The sequence below is a fragment of the Nycticebus coucang genome, chromosome 2 (genome assembly GCF_027406575.1).
Source record: "Nycticebus coucang isolate mNycCou1 chromosome 2, mNycCou1.pri, whole genome shotgun sequence".
NCBI lineage: Eukaryota > Metazoa > Chordata > Mammalia > Primates > Lorisidae > Nycticebus > Nycticebus coucang.
Window position 1 is genome coordinate 39,538,808 of NC_069781.1, and position 12,941 is coordinate 39,551,748.

The 12,941-nt window shown below is 45.1% G+C and overlaps 1 protein-coding gene across 2 annotated transcripts in view; it reads left to right on the forward strand.

Moving 5' to 3' along the window:
• The first annotated feature begins 11,021 nt into the window (after window positions 1-11,021).
• The window catches only part of TBC1D2 (TBC1 domain family member 2), a 62,686-nt gene continuing 60,766 nt past the window's right edge, over window positions 11,022-12,941 (forward strand). Inside the window, exon 1 of one of the 2 annotated variants that reach the window (XM_053567930.1) lies at window positions 11,022-11,602. In XM_053567930.1, coding sequence (XP_053423905.1) covers window positions 11,228-11,602 — 375 coding nt within the window. In that variant the 5' untranslated portion in view covers window positions 11,022-11,227. The remainder of the gene's footprint in view (window positions 11,603-12,941) is intronic. The other variant, XM_053567937.1, reaches the window with a different exon arrangement.

The window sequence follows — 12,941 nt, forward strand, 5'->3', positions numbered from 1 at the left end:
GAAAGAACCACAAGCAAGGCCAGTGCAACAGAGTGATTGCAGACAAGGAGCACTGCCTCATAAACAGCTTTTATTTTATTTATTTATTTGCTTTTTGTTTGTTTTTTAAGACAGAATCTTACTTTGTCACCCTTGGTACAGTGCGGTGGTGTCATAGCTCACAGCAATCTCAAACTCTTGGGCTCAAGTGATCCTCTTCCCTCAGCCTCCCCAGCAGCTGGGAGTATAGGTTCCTGCCACAACACCTGGCTATTTTTTTTTCATTTGTTTAGCAGGCCTGGGCCAGGTTCAAACCCACCAACCCCGGAGCATGTGGCCGGCACCCTAACCACTGAACTATGGGTGCCCAGGCATGAACAGCTTTTATTTCAGAAGAGAAGGAAACTATAGAAAGTAAAAATACACCTCGGGAGAGAAATGGGTCACTCTCCATGAGTGGAAAAAGACCTTAAGAACTCCCAGGTGGCTTCCTTTTATTGGCCTCGTCCAGAGGAAAGTTTACAGGAGGTGAAGGATGTTACCAGATGATTGATGTACATGACTGACAGGTGTTCTGTGCTTTCCCACAGTCCCTTCCTGTGAGTAGTCCCCAGCTCCTCCACCCCTAGGAACCCCTCTCCTGGCCGGTATCTGCCACCTACCTAACAGTGAGATGAAAGATGTTCATCCTATCTGTGAAGAAATACCAGCTCTGAGTTGTTTTTATAAACAAGAGATTATAGATAAATTAGGGAGAAAATGGACTGAAAGAAAAGAGGGGGGGTAGAAAGGGAAGTAAGAATGAAGGAAGGAAAGTTCTGGGATCCGAAACCCACACATTTAACTCCTTCCCTCTCTCAAAGCCTTGCTACATTGGCCTGACCAATCAGGGGAAGCCCACACCCCCTTCCATCAACACGCTTCCATCCAGACATTTTCTGAAGACTACAGAAAGTGCCCCCTGCACACTCCTGAAAGTTCACATTGTTTTCACTGTGTGGGTAAGGGAAGGGAGGAGAAGCAACGGCAGGCCACCATCTTCCCACCACGTGTGGAGATGCCACCTGGTAGTGCAAAAGCCAAATAGTCCTGCATTTCATTTTAGAGCCTCCATTCTTAGTTCAAAGGACCTCCAGATGTGAGACTGTTATCTCCAAGCAGGCTTGCTGGGAGTCATGATTCCACAGGACTTCTGCAGAAGAGATGCTATGACATCCCCCTTCTCTCACTAGTCACGCCCCATCATGCACACACAGCCTGATATAAAAGTAAGAGGAGGCAAGAAAGAGAAGAATTCATCAAACAGCAGCTGCCTGTCCTGTCCCTGGGGCAGCAGGGTGAGCTGAGATCAATTCCCCTCCCTCTGTAAGACTGGGGTACCTGAAGTATTCCTCCACTGTAATAACAAACTCACAAGCTGGGGGGTGGGGGTTGACCTGGACTCAGTTGCTCACTGCACAGACAGCCAGTCACTGAGACGACGAGGCCTGGCAAGGAGAAAGGAAGTTCACTGTGGTGGATGTCAAGTGGGAGGAGGACTGCCTAACATCCACCTCCCCAACTGACAGGTCCCGGGCTTTTCTAGAGGTGAAATGAACAATGTGTGAAGTGAGTGAGCAGCCTTCCGTGTTCAGGGTGGAGCGCAGGGCATGCCAGCACAGTGAGAAATCACACTGCCACATACATCGCATGACCAAAAAGTTGGCAGATAAGCCCAGCCCAGAGTGCAGATTTTAGTAGTATAATGAGCAAGGGGGTATTATATGTTTTTGTTATCCTTTCAGTCTTGTGAGCATGTGGGTGGTGGGGAGGTGGTCACTCAGTGGGTCCTTGGGCAAGATTTGAGGTGGAATGCCCTTACCTTGACTTCTCTCAACAATTTGGTGGCATAAGGCCTTGTAGTTAACCTCGTGGCTACACGGAGGTTCCCGTGTTTCTGAACAGCTCAAAAGGGAAGGGATCAGTGAAACAGCAAGTTGCAAAGTTCTGGTCCACAAAGCTTACTTACCTGGAAATGTAAAGCATAAGAGAACTGCAAAAAGGTGTTTTTGTTCATGGAACCAGTTACAATATCCTTTCCCCTCATCAAGGAAGAGATTGGCAGATGCCCTTCCTCTGAAGACTTTAGAAACACTGAACTGCCCAGTGCCCAGGCCAGGTGGCGCTGGAGTCAGAGAAGGGACAGAGAAGGGAGGCCGAGCTGAGGAGAGGTGAGGGTCTGGGGGCCTATGGAATTCCCACAACATGGCTTGGCAAGGAGATGTGGGTTTCCCGTTGGTTGCTGAGGAAGGGTGGGAGGGTTTTAGTCACCTTAAGAGAGGCCAAGGGGTGGACACCTAGGGGGCAGGCTGAGGAGGAAGAAGGATGAACCTTAGGGCTTGCCCGGGGATTATGTCAAAAGGGCCCCCAGGGCCAGGACACAGTGACTCGTGCCTGTAATCCTAGCACTCTTGGGAGGCCAAGGCAGGTGGTTTGCTGGAGCTCAGGAGTTTGAGACCAGACGGAGCAAGAGCAAGACCCCATCTCTACCAAAAATAGAAAGACTAACAAAGCACACGCCTGTAGTCCCAGCTACCTGGGAGGCTGAGGCTGCTGTGGCTATGATGATGCCATGGCACTCTACCCAGGGTATCCAAGTGAAACTCTGTCTCAAAAAATAAAAAGGACCCCCAAGCAGCACCACTGGAGAGCAAGCACTAAGACCCCTGCTCACAGAAGGAGCCAACAGTCAGTTAGGGAGAAAAGAAGTGACAGCCAACAGGGAGTCACATAAGGAAGAACTCTGATACCTCTTTCCTCTCCTGTCTTAAAGAAAGGATGTCTTTTACATCGTTTTAAAGAAATGCCTTCCCCAGTGGAAAGTGGAAATTATTCCACTCTTCCATATAGCTTTGTAGAAATTACAGAAGGGGTATCTTTCCTTTCACCAGTTCCTGATTACCATAAAATAAATATTTCAGAGGGAGAAATGTGACTTGAGAGAGCATATAGCCCCATCGCTTTAGCATCTCAGAGGTGAAGGTTACAAGGTGTCTGTGTGTGTCGACTCTGCCCGCAGGACCTCCAGCTCTTCTCAGGAGGTTTCTCAAGGAGCAGTTCTGGGGGAGGGGAAATGGATAGTGACAAGAAATCATGTTTAAGGAAGACTTGGGGGCAATGGGAAAGCATGGCATGACAACCGTCGCTTCCTGTAGGAAGCCATCATAAACACAAGGTGGCTTGCTCCCTAGTTCTCCAAAGGGACAAAACAGGACAAACTGCAGCAAATTCTAAGAACAATTTCAGCCTGGTAAGCCTAACAGTTTATGTAATGAAACAAACAGCCCTGTGAGGAAGTGACCATGCCATCACAGGAAGGATTCACATAGAGATTGGAGAGGGAATGCCTACTGCAGGTGACCAGTTGTAATGGATAAGCCCAAAGACCCATGTTGCAGAGACTGCAAACTGATGGCGTGCGTTTCATACAAGGGAAACAGATACAATTTTCTTTTGCTAGAACAATGTTTGCCTACAAAGTGTTTTTATTATGTAAATAAAATTTGTATTTCTAATTTCTTTTGAAAAAAACAGAATAGAGCTGAGTAGAGGGCCTCCTTTATACAGAACACGTGTTCTTTAGTTCATGCAGACTCCACCACTCCCTATTAATACTCAACATCCATGCGTCAGTTGACATTTATCCTTCTGCCTGTGCTGGGGGGTTACTCTCCCTTACACTCAGCACCCAGCCCACTTACCTCATGTATACGTGTTACTCTGTTCCTTCTCTCTATAGGCATTCGAGTGGGTGACTTCTGCTGTATTCTGTGGCTGTCAGCCTTCCTTCAGAACAGTGGTATAGAGCTGTGTTCATCCCAATTCTCTCTCTCCCTGTCACCATGGGCTGCCCTGAGATTTGCAACACATGTGAACAGCACAGGAAGTCACCAAAAGGCACAGCTCTGAAGATAGCCGCTCCCCCCAAACTCAGTGAAAAGGAGAAAGGCAGCTCCTTGAATTTGCTACAACAGATAGATCATCAAGCTATGTCACCTCTTCAGGACAATGGCCATTTTACTTTTCTTTTCCCCAAGATAGAGTCTCACTCTGTTGCCTGGGCTAGAGTACAGTGGTGTCATCAGAGCTCACTGCAACCTCAAACTCCTGAGCTCAAGCAATCCTCCTGCCTTGGCCTCCTCGATAACTAGGACTATAGGAGAGCACCACCATGCCTGGCTAATCTTTCTTCCCCCTATTTTTTTTTGTTTGTTTGTTTGTAGAGATGGGGTTCGCTATGTTTGCTCAAGCTGGCTTCCAACTCTTGGCCTCAAGGGATCTTCCCGTCTCTGCCTCCCTTAGTGCTAGGATTACAGGTGTAAGATGCTATATCCAGCCCATTTTACATTTTTAAAAGGACATTATTCCTTGTTGATGGAACCCTGATATCTAGTGGACTTCTATTAAGGAAATTCTCAGAGCCTCCTGTTACTTAATGAAACCAGCATGAAACAGAAAAACTGGCTTGTCTGGTATCCTGGAACAAAAACAAGAGTTTGGACAATGACCTGGATCAAATGAATGCTGGAAGTTTCCTCTTCTTTGAAGAACCAATGATTCTTAGAACTCATGATAATATTATTAGCATATAACATTTATTAAATGCTTTCTATTGGACAGCCCCTGCGTTTAAGCAACTGGACACAGTGTATGTCACATAAACACATAACAGCCCTATGGGACAGTTATCATACCAATCCTCATTTATACAGATGAAGAAACTGAGGCACAGAAAGGTTATGCAACTTGGCCCAGGTCACACCTCTAGTGAGTGATGGAGCCAGAATTCAATCCCAGACAATCTATTATAACTCCAGAGACAGCAAAAAATCAATGAAGATACTGCCAGATTTGATACCTCATTTCCCATGGGAATTTCCTCTCTCCACCCAGCAAAAGATTTTGCTACATTTCTTGCCAAGCATACCAAGAACATGAAACACGGATGTCTAGTTTTTCATTTCTCTGGCTTATAAATGTGTGAAAATTAAACTAAAAATATCCCCTGTGCTTTTGTATTCATTGAGATGTAAAATAATTTTAAAAGGAAGTTTCCCTGGAGCAAAAGTTTCTTTTTCAGGATCTGTTTCACATTCAGAATTTGGAATGGAATATAAAATGGGAGACTGTTCAATGTCTGCAGTTGATAACGGAATTTCAGGTTCTTGGTCTTGGCAATTTGAAGAATAAATCGACGGACCACAGGATCAGTGGTAAGTCAGGATTTATTTACAGAAACAAAAATTACAACAAGTACAAAAATCAACCTCCTGGCAGAGAGAACCCGGGAGGAGAACAAGCTCTCCTCCCTTCCAGGTCTGTGTTTGGGCTCTCTGCTCAGGGGTTTATATAGTGGCAGGGGGGTTGTTCTGCTAGGGTGTGAGTCCTGTTAGTTATAGCCAGCTGTCCAATGAACTCTCAGGCCTTAGAAACTGACAGGAAATCCACCAGTCAGAATTGCACGTGGAGGAGACAGCAAAGCGCCATACATGAAACTGACCAGTCAGAAGTACATGTGGAGGAGACAGCACAGCACCAGCATCTCCCCCGCAGGTGTCCAGCCCTTGCAGCAAGCTGGTTCCTGTTCCTCTGTCCCCAGGAGCATCAACACCTCCAGGGCTAAGGCAGCAGGTCATGGTGCTGCCTTGTCCTGCATCACAGTGTCAGGTAATTTCCTTCAAGGTTCTATAACTAAACACTATGTTTGACATGTGAAACTGAAATTTCCATTATGTTCAGTCAAGCAAGATTTGATTGATGGAACAGTCATGCCTTACAATGATCTTGCCAGGTAGCTTGAGAAGCCCATTTTGGCCTCTGATATATTACAAGGTATTCATGCAAAAATAAGCATTGTTTCTCTGTTCCCCAGTTTCCAATAATCACTATTTGTCTAAATCAACATTTATAAAAGAACTACCAATGAGAAAGCCCATTTGAAAATGACCTGTGGGTTTAAATGAACCTAATTTCCTAAAAACATTAATTTGAAAAATCATATGTCAAACATAAATTCTTTGGACTTATTATCAATTGAAAATAATATTCTTAAAAAAATAGATATGTTAGGAAGAATATGATATTTTGCTAACTAGAAAGACTAAAATTCTTATTTTTTCCCAGAAAGCCTAAAATTTTTTAAATGTGTTTTAAATGAAACTATATAGCCATATTCATGTCTTTCCTTCCTTTATTTTTTTATTTTCTTTTTAATATATTTTTGTTTTTGTTTGTTACAGAGTCTCACTTTGTATCCCTTGGTAGAGTACCGTGATATCATAGCTCACAGCAACCTTAAACTACTGGGCTCAAGTGATTCTCTTGCCTCAGCCTCCCAAGTAGCTGGGACTACAGGCACCCACCACAACAGCCAGCTATTTTTAGAGACAATGTCTCATGCTGGCTCAGGCTGGTCTCAAACCTGTGAGCTCAGGCAATCCACCTGCCTCAGCCTCCCAGGAAGCTAGGATTACAGGCATGAGCCACCTTGCCTGGCCCTCATTCCTTCCTTTAAAGAAGTAAAATTATCCCATAGTAAGAAAAGAAAAAATTGAGATGGAAAAACAACTTGAAGTATGTTTTTACTAATGCATGAAATAAGTTCTTACACTGACAGAAATACAGTAGAATCTCCATAGTTGACCTCTTCCCTACATGACCACCTCAAGTTGACCTAATTTTCATAAATCAGACATGCAGCACATGTGTGTATCAGCACAGTAGACCTAGTTCCTTATGTTGACTACCTCTGTATGTTGACCAATTTGTTATAGTCCCTTGGGTGATCAACTTACAGAGATTCTACTATACATGATTTTGTTGGTAGAAATAATTTTCTCATGATTTTGATCAATAAGTTAAAGGAATTCTCAAAATATATTGATTTTTAAGATGTCAAATTAGTAACCTGCCTGTTTTGATATGTTGGGGAACAGGGAGTATTGATTTTTGCCTTGACAAAAAAACTTGAGAACACCAAGTACTGTACACCAAAAGCCACAAGATGTCGCTTTCTGACAACCTCTTGCTTGCAGCTAATACGGCCATAGCAGAAAGAGGAGAGGTGGGAAAGGGTGTTGACTATATTTTGATGTAATAACCAGAAGTGCATCCATTAGGATATCCAACAACTGATGCCTCTATGCAACAGTCCATGCAGCGTCAACAAGCACTCCCTACGTGCCAGTTCCTAAACGTGCTTGCCAGAGGCCTTCATATTGGCCTTATTGATGGCGAAATTTCTTTCTGCAGTGGGTTCTTCATCTCCGAGATTCAAAGAATGAATCCACGGACCACACAGATCAGTGATAGAACAGAATTTATTCCTAATAAATTCCGAAAGGAATACAGAAGGAATGAAAGGCAACAGTACCTCTGGCAGTAGAGGAGGAAGATCCAGGTGGGAAATCGTGCATGGATCTTTTGTCTAGGGGGTTATGTATTGCTTGTAAACAGAGAGGTCTTAGGAATAAAAACCATACTTGGCCAGGAGCTGGCAGACCAAAAACATCTTCCCTGTCCCTCTAGCTGCGGGCAAAGCAGCAGGGCGTATGCTTTCCACTTCAGGAGGGGCCTGCCTATATGAAATGCTGGCCAAACTGCTTTTCTCCTGTCTTACTTATATTCAGAGAGTTCAGTTTGGAGGAAAAAAAGTCTGTTTGCTCCAGCCTTGAAAATGGGGGTCCCCGTCCAGCGCTGAACGGGAAAACCCTGTATCATTATCTTTGCCCTAATATTGTGTTTGCATGTGCTTTCCACATTTTTATTTCCTGCCCTGGACTTGCCAGAGATTCATTTCATGTGTCTTTCCAAAGTATCTCCTCTTGAATTTATAAACTGTATGGATTTTCCAAATCTTCCCCCCCCCCCATTTTTTTTTTGCAGTTTTTGGCCGGGGCTGGGTTTGAACCCGCCACCTCTGGCATATAGGGCCAGCGCCCTACCCCTTTGAGCCACAGGTGCTGCCGTTTCCCCCCATTTTTATCCTTATGAATTCCTTCTTCTTGCTTTTTGTGAGTTCCCTTCTCCCTCCCTGCTAATATTTTGGTTGAGTGTTTGCTTTTATTTTCTTAGTAAATAATAACAAGCATTTAGACCTGGCACTTTGTGATGGGGCTGAATGTAGGGTCCTGCCCAAATAGAACCATCCCACCCAGGAAGTCAGGCCTGAACCTCTCACTGTGGCTAGTGCCTGTAATTCATCTTAGCACTTTCAGAGGCTGAGGTGAGAGGATGGGTAAAGACCAGGAGTTTGAGGTTGCAGTGAGCTGTGACAATGCCACTGCACTCTAGCCCAGAACTTGTCTCAAAAATAAATAAATAAAACATTTAAAGATATTAAATTTTGAGAATATTGGCTAATCTCATGCAGAGAGCACACGTAGTGAGAATAAGATGGAGTCAGTCAGGCTAAGGCCAACATGACACAGCTGGTCTGGCCAGTTTAAGTCCTAAGTGACTTTTACCTCTTGTCTCTCATTCTTGTTTTGCTCATCTTTAACCTAAAAGTGTGTATCTTCCATAGTTTAGGGCAATTGATTTAGGAGACAAACTTTTAAATTAGAAATGTTGTTTTGGGTCATGGGTTATGTCAATTATCGTTTATTATGGGTCATAGTTGTGGTGATTACTGTTAAGATAGGTATTAATTACTGTTGTTTAAGATAATAGTATAGTTCTTGCTTTTAGCTTTTATGTATGAAAGTATGATTTTGGAAATGGAAGAACAGAACAGTCTTGGAGAGGCTACTCTTGCTGTTCTCCAGAATCACTGGCCTTCTGATTAAGTTTGGTGCACCTGTCCCTGTCTTTGCGTACTGGTGACAGTGACAGGCAGTCAGATTCTCTTCATCTAGTAACAATAACTGACATTTACTGAGTGATTGCAGATAGTATAAGTGCTTGTAAGTTTTGTGTAATCCTCACCACAAGTCTTTGAAGTAGGCTTTCTTATTACCATCATTTTATAGTCGAAGAAAACTAAAGCTCAGAGAAGTCAAACAACTTACCCAACATCACACAGTTAACAATTGTTGGTGCTAGAATTCTAATACTGGAGTCCACATGACTCCAGTGACTAATTGCTCAATGCTGGATTTTGATATATACAGCTTTTGTTGTCTTGAACTCTTCCCCATCAAATATAGTATTAATAGTTTATAATGGCAACTTCTAGTTCCTCTTTTACCCAATAGTTATTTAGTAAATTTGCTTTTATTTCCAAGAGATTGGATTATTCAGTTGACTTTTTGGTATTATTTTCAAATTGTCATGCATTGTGGTCAAAGTACTTGCTTACGTGAATTCTGCTTTTTGAAACCAAAACTTTCTGACATGGGACATAATATAGAAGACTAGATATTCTTTAGTACTTAATTAAGTCAACCTTATTTATTCTAGCACTCTGACCTTTGGATTTTTTTTTTTTAATTTTCTAACACATCTTATAAAGGCTAAAAGTGATGTGTTAAAATCCCCCATTGCAAGCTAGTATTTCTACCATCTTCTTTGTGGCTTAACGCTTTCTGCCTTGGGTCTACTTTATGGATCTTTAATCACCGCTAACATATATTGAACACTTATTGTGTCCCACAGTTTGTGCTAAGACTGTCGCATGTATTATTTTAAATATCAAAACAACTCAAGACAGGTGTAAATCCAGGATTTATGGGAACTGAAATGTATATATTGATGAGGGCCTCCTGAGGAAAAAAATGACAAAATTATGAACCCAAAATTAAGTACCACGATGAAATGTTCCGGCAGGAGTCCTCAAACTTTTTAAACAGGGGACTGTTGGAGGGCCAGACTATAGTTTAAAAAAAGAACTATGAACACATTCCTATGCACACTGCATATATCTTATTTTTAAGCAAAAAAACAAAACGGGAACAAATACACTAACACCGCGGCATGTGGCCCGCGGGCCATAATTTGAGGACCCCTGGGTAAAAAAATAAATCAACAAATTAAGGGCTTTCTTCCAGAATTTAGGACAAACTCTTCCCGGCTGCAACCTTCCCACCTGGAAGACTACGAATTCCAGCAGCCCCAGCAAATGAACGTAAATTTCATTAGCCTCACCCTAAATCGGCCTGGTAGCGGGGAAGGATGTCACCATTAGCTCCGATGAGAAAACAGACTCTGGCACTGCAGAGTTGGAATCTGAAAATTGTACGTTTGGACTCCAGAGCCCTCGCCTTTACCCAGCGCCGCCTCTCACTGCACCTCGGAGCGCGAACGAGGGTTTGGTTAAGGATCGCCGAGGCGGAGCAGCTAAAGACCAAGGGTTGAACAAAAGGGAATGAAGTCCCTCAAGAGAGATGGACAGAAATGGGCTCCCCAGCTCTAGTAAAGAAACGCCTATTAGACAAGAAAAGGGAGGAATTTAAGAAAAGGTAGGATGTAACAGGTCGACCGAGTCTACATACTTTCATTTATCTACAAAATGGAATGAGCCCAACCACCTTGGGGCGTGGTACGAGGTTCCACTGGCCACCCCACGCAATGCGACCAGCGCTGTTAGGGAGCCAGGACCGAGGGAGGGGAGGCCACAGCGGTCAGCCGAAAAGTCAAGAAGGCCATCCGCTGAGAGCCAGGGGAGTACCGAACACGGCCGAGAAAACAGGGGCGGGCGCGCCCAGGAGCCAGACGCCAGAAGCAGGGCCGGAAGTGGGGTCCCCAAGCGGGCGTCCCGCTCAGCCAATGGCTACGTGGTGCGCCGTCCGACGGTGGCCCGCGCGGCACCTGATGGGAAAAGGTGGGAGGCGCAAGGCGGCACCATCTGTCTGTGTTATTATCAGAGCTACCAGGGCAACGTAGCTAAGAACAAGCGCCTTCCCCCATGTTTAACCTAGGCCAGTGTCACCACGCCTTTAACCAGAAGCCAGGGCCCCAAATGCCCTCGGTAAAGATGGCTGAGTGTCATGGCGGGGGGCGGGGGGTGGATCCGGAAGTAGCTGAGACTGGGAGGAGCCGATCAGGGCTGTTGGGGCGTGGCTCGGAAGAAGAGGCGTGGCCAGCCTGCTTAATTGGGGTTTGAGGTCTCTGAGGCTCACGCCCTGCGGCCAGCCGCGCCCGGCGGTCTTGCAGGGGGTGTGTCCACTACAGGCTCCTCCCCCGTCCAGGTGACTCTCTTTTGGAAGTTTCTAAGATTTGTTCCTGGTGTCCTGCCGACCCCCAGTCCCACCGCGGTCGCCGGCTAGCAGGGATGGAGGGCGCCCAGGAGAACGCTCCAGAGTCTAGCCCCTCCGCCCCCCGGTCCGAAGAGCCTGCAGATTCGGTCAGGGGCCCCGAGGAGTTGCCTCCCGAGGAATCCCAGGGCTGCGCCCGGCCCCCAGAGGCGGCCCAAAAGAAACTTTGCGGGTATTTAAGTAAGTTTGGCGGCAAAGGGCCCATCCGGGGCTGGAAATCCCGCTGGTTCTTCTACGACGAGAAGAAATGTCACCTGTATTATTCGCGGACCGCACAGGATGCTAATCCCTTGGACAGCATCGACCTCTCCAGTGCGGTCTTTGACTGCAAGACAGACGGTGAGGAGGGGACTTTCGAAATCAAGACTCCCAGCCGAGTTATAACCCTAAAGGTAAATGGAAGGGTTTACCCCTTTCCAGCCTGGGTGAGTTCCTGGGACATGGCTGGGCGCGGGTGTGTGGTCACAGTAGAGTGACTGGAACAGTGATCACTGATGTGTTCCCAGAACTTAGTGATTTCCAAAGTGCATTCACACCCATTTCATCCTTGGGTTCCCACAAGGCAGGGATGATGGGCCCGTGTTACAAATCAGGAAACTGAGTCATAGAGAGATTAAAGTGACTGGCCTGAGGTCAGGCATTTAGTCCACACTTGGAATCTTTCTATTTCTCAACGCTATATTAAAACTTGTACTTGGGGATGTACCTTAAAAGTACAGTTGCCTTAGCTTTCTTACTTGGGGTTGAAGTATAGTCAAATAAAGTCTTTGTAATCCTGTCTCAAGGCCAGGATTCTGATTCACTTTTCTTAATGTTTTGGCTAAAGGAAGTGAATGCTGACACAGTTGGCAGAGATTGAGAAGATAAGCACTTAGGTTTTACTGATCAGCCTAGATTGTTCTTCTAGGCATGTCTAAACCTGTTTTTCCATCAGCAGCAAGAGGTAAGTTTTGTTTGATCATCATGTTTAACTGAGAAAGCCTCAAGTAGTGGAAAGACCACGTATTTGAAATCAGACAGACTTGATTCAAATTGTACATTTGCTATTTACTAGCTGTGTGACCCTGGGCGAGCTACTTAACCCCTCAGATCCTAGGTAGTCTGAGAGCATTTGGCACATCATAGGCATCTATAAATTATTGAATTAGTCTCAGCCTAGAATACAGCATGGCACTTAGTGGGCACTTAATAAATGTTGAATGAACACACCTGCATACATAGATAGGATGGTGGAACCAAGGTCAGAACGTTCATGTCAAGAGGCAGTGTCCCGTAATTTAAGTGGGAAGACATTTCTGGGCTAATAGTCCTGTAGGCATCAGAGAAAAGTGTGCCACAGGCTCAGTTCTCCTTTGCTGACTGGGCTTAGCTGGTGACCAGGCTGGGGGACTTGATTAAAATCTTGGAAGCCAGAAATTCAGGCTAGGGAAGACATTTTAGAGGTCATGTGCTTCCTCGTCTCTTCTAGGTTGGGTGCTGTATAGAGGACTTCTGACACCTGGTCTTCGCTGTTCCATCAGTGCATGTGTATGTCCGGCTCTGTGCTAGGCTCTGGGTTATGGAGACAGATCAGCTCTGCCCCCTGGTTTTTTGTTTGTTTGTTTTCTTTTCTGAGAGTCTCACTTTGTAGCCCTGAGTAGAGTGCTGTGGTGTCATCATAGCTCACGGCAACCTTAAACTTTTGGGCCAAGAGATCTTGCCTCAGCCTCCCAAGTAGCTGGGACTATAGGC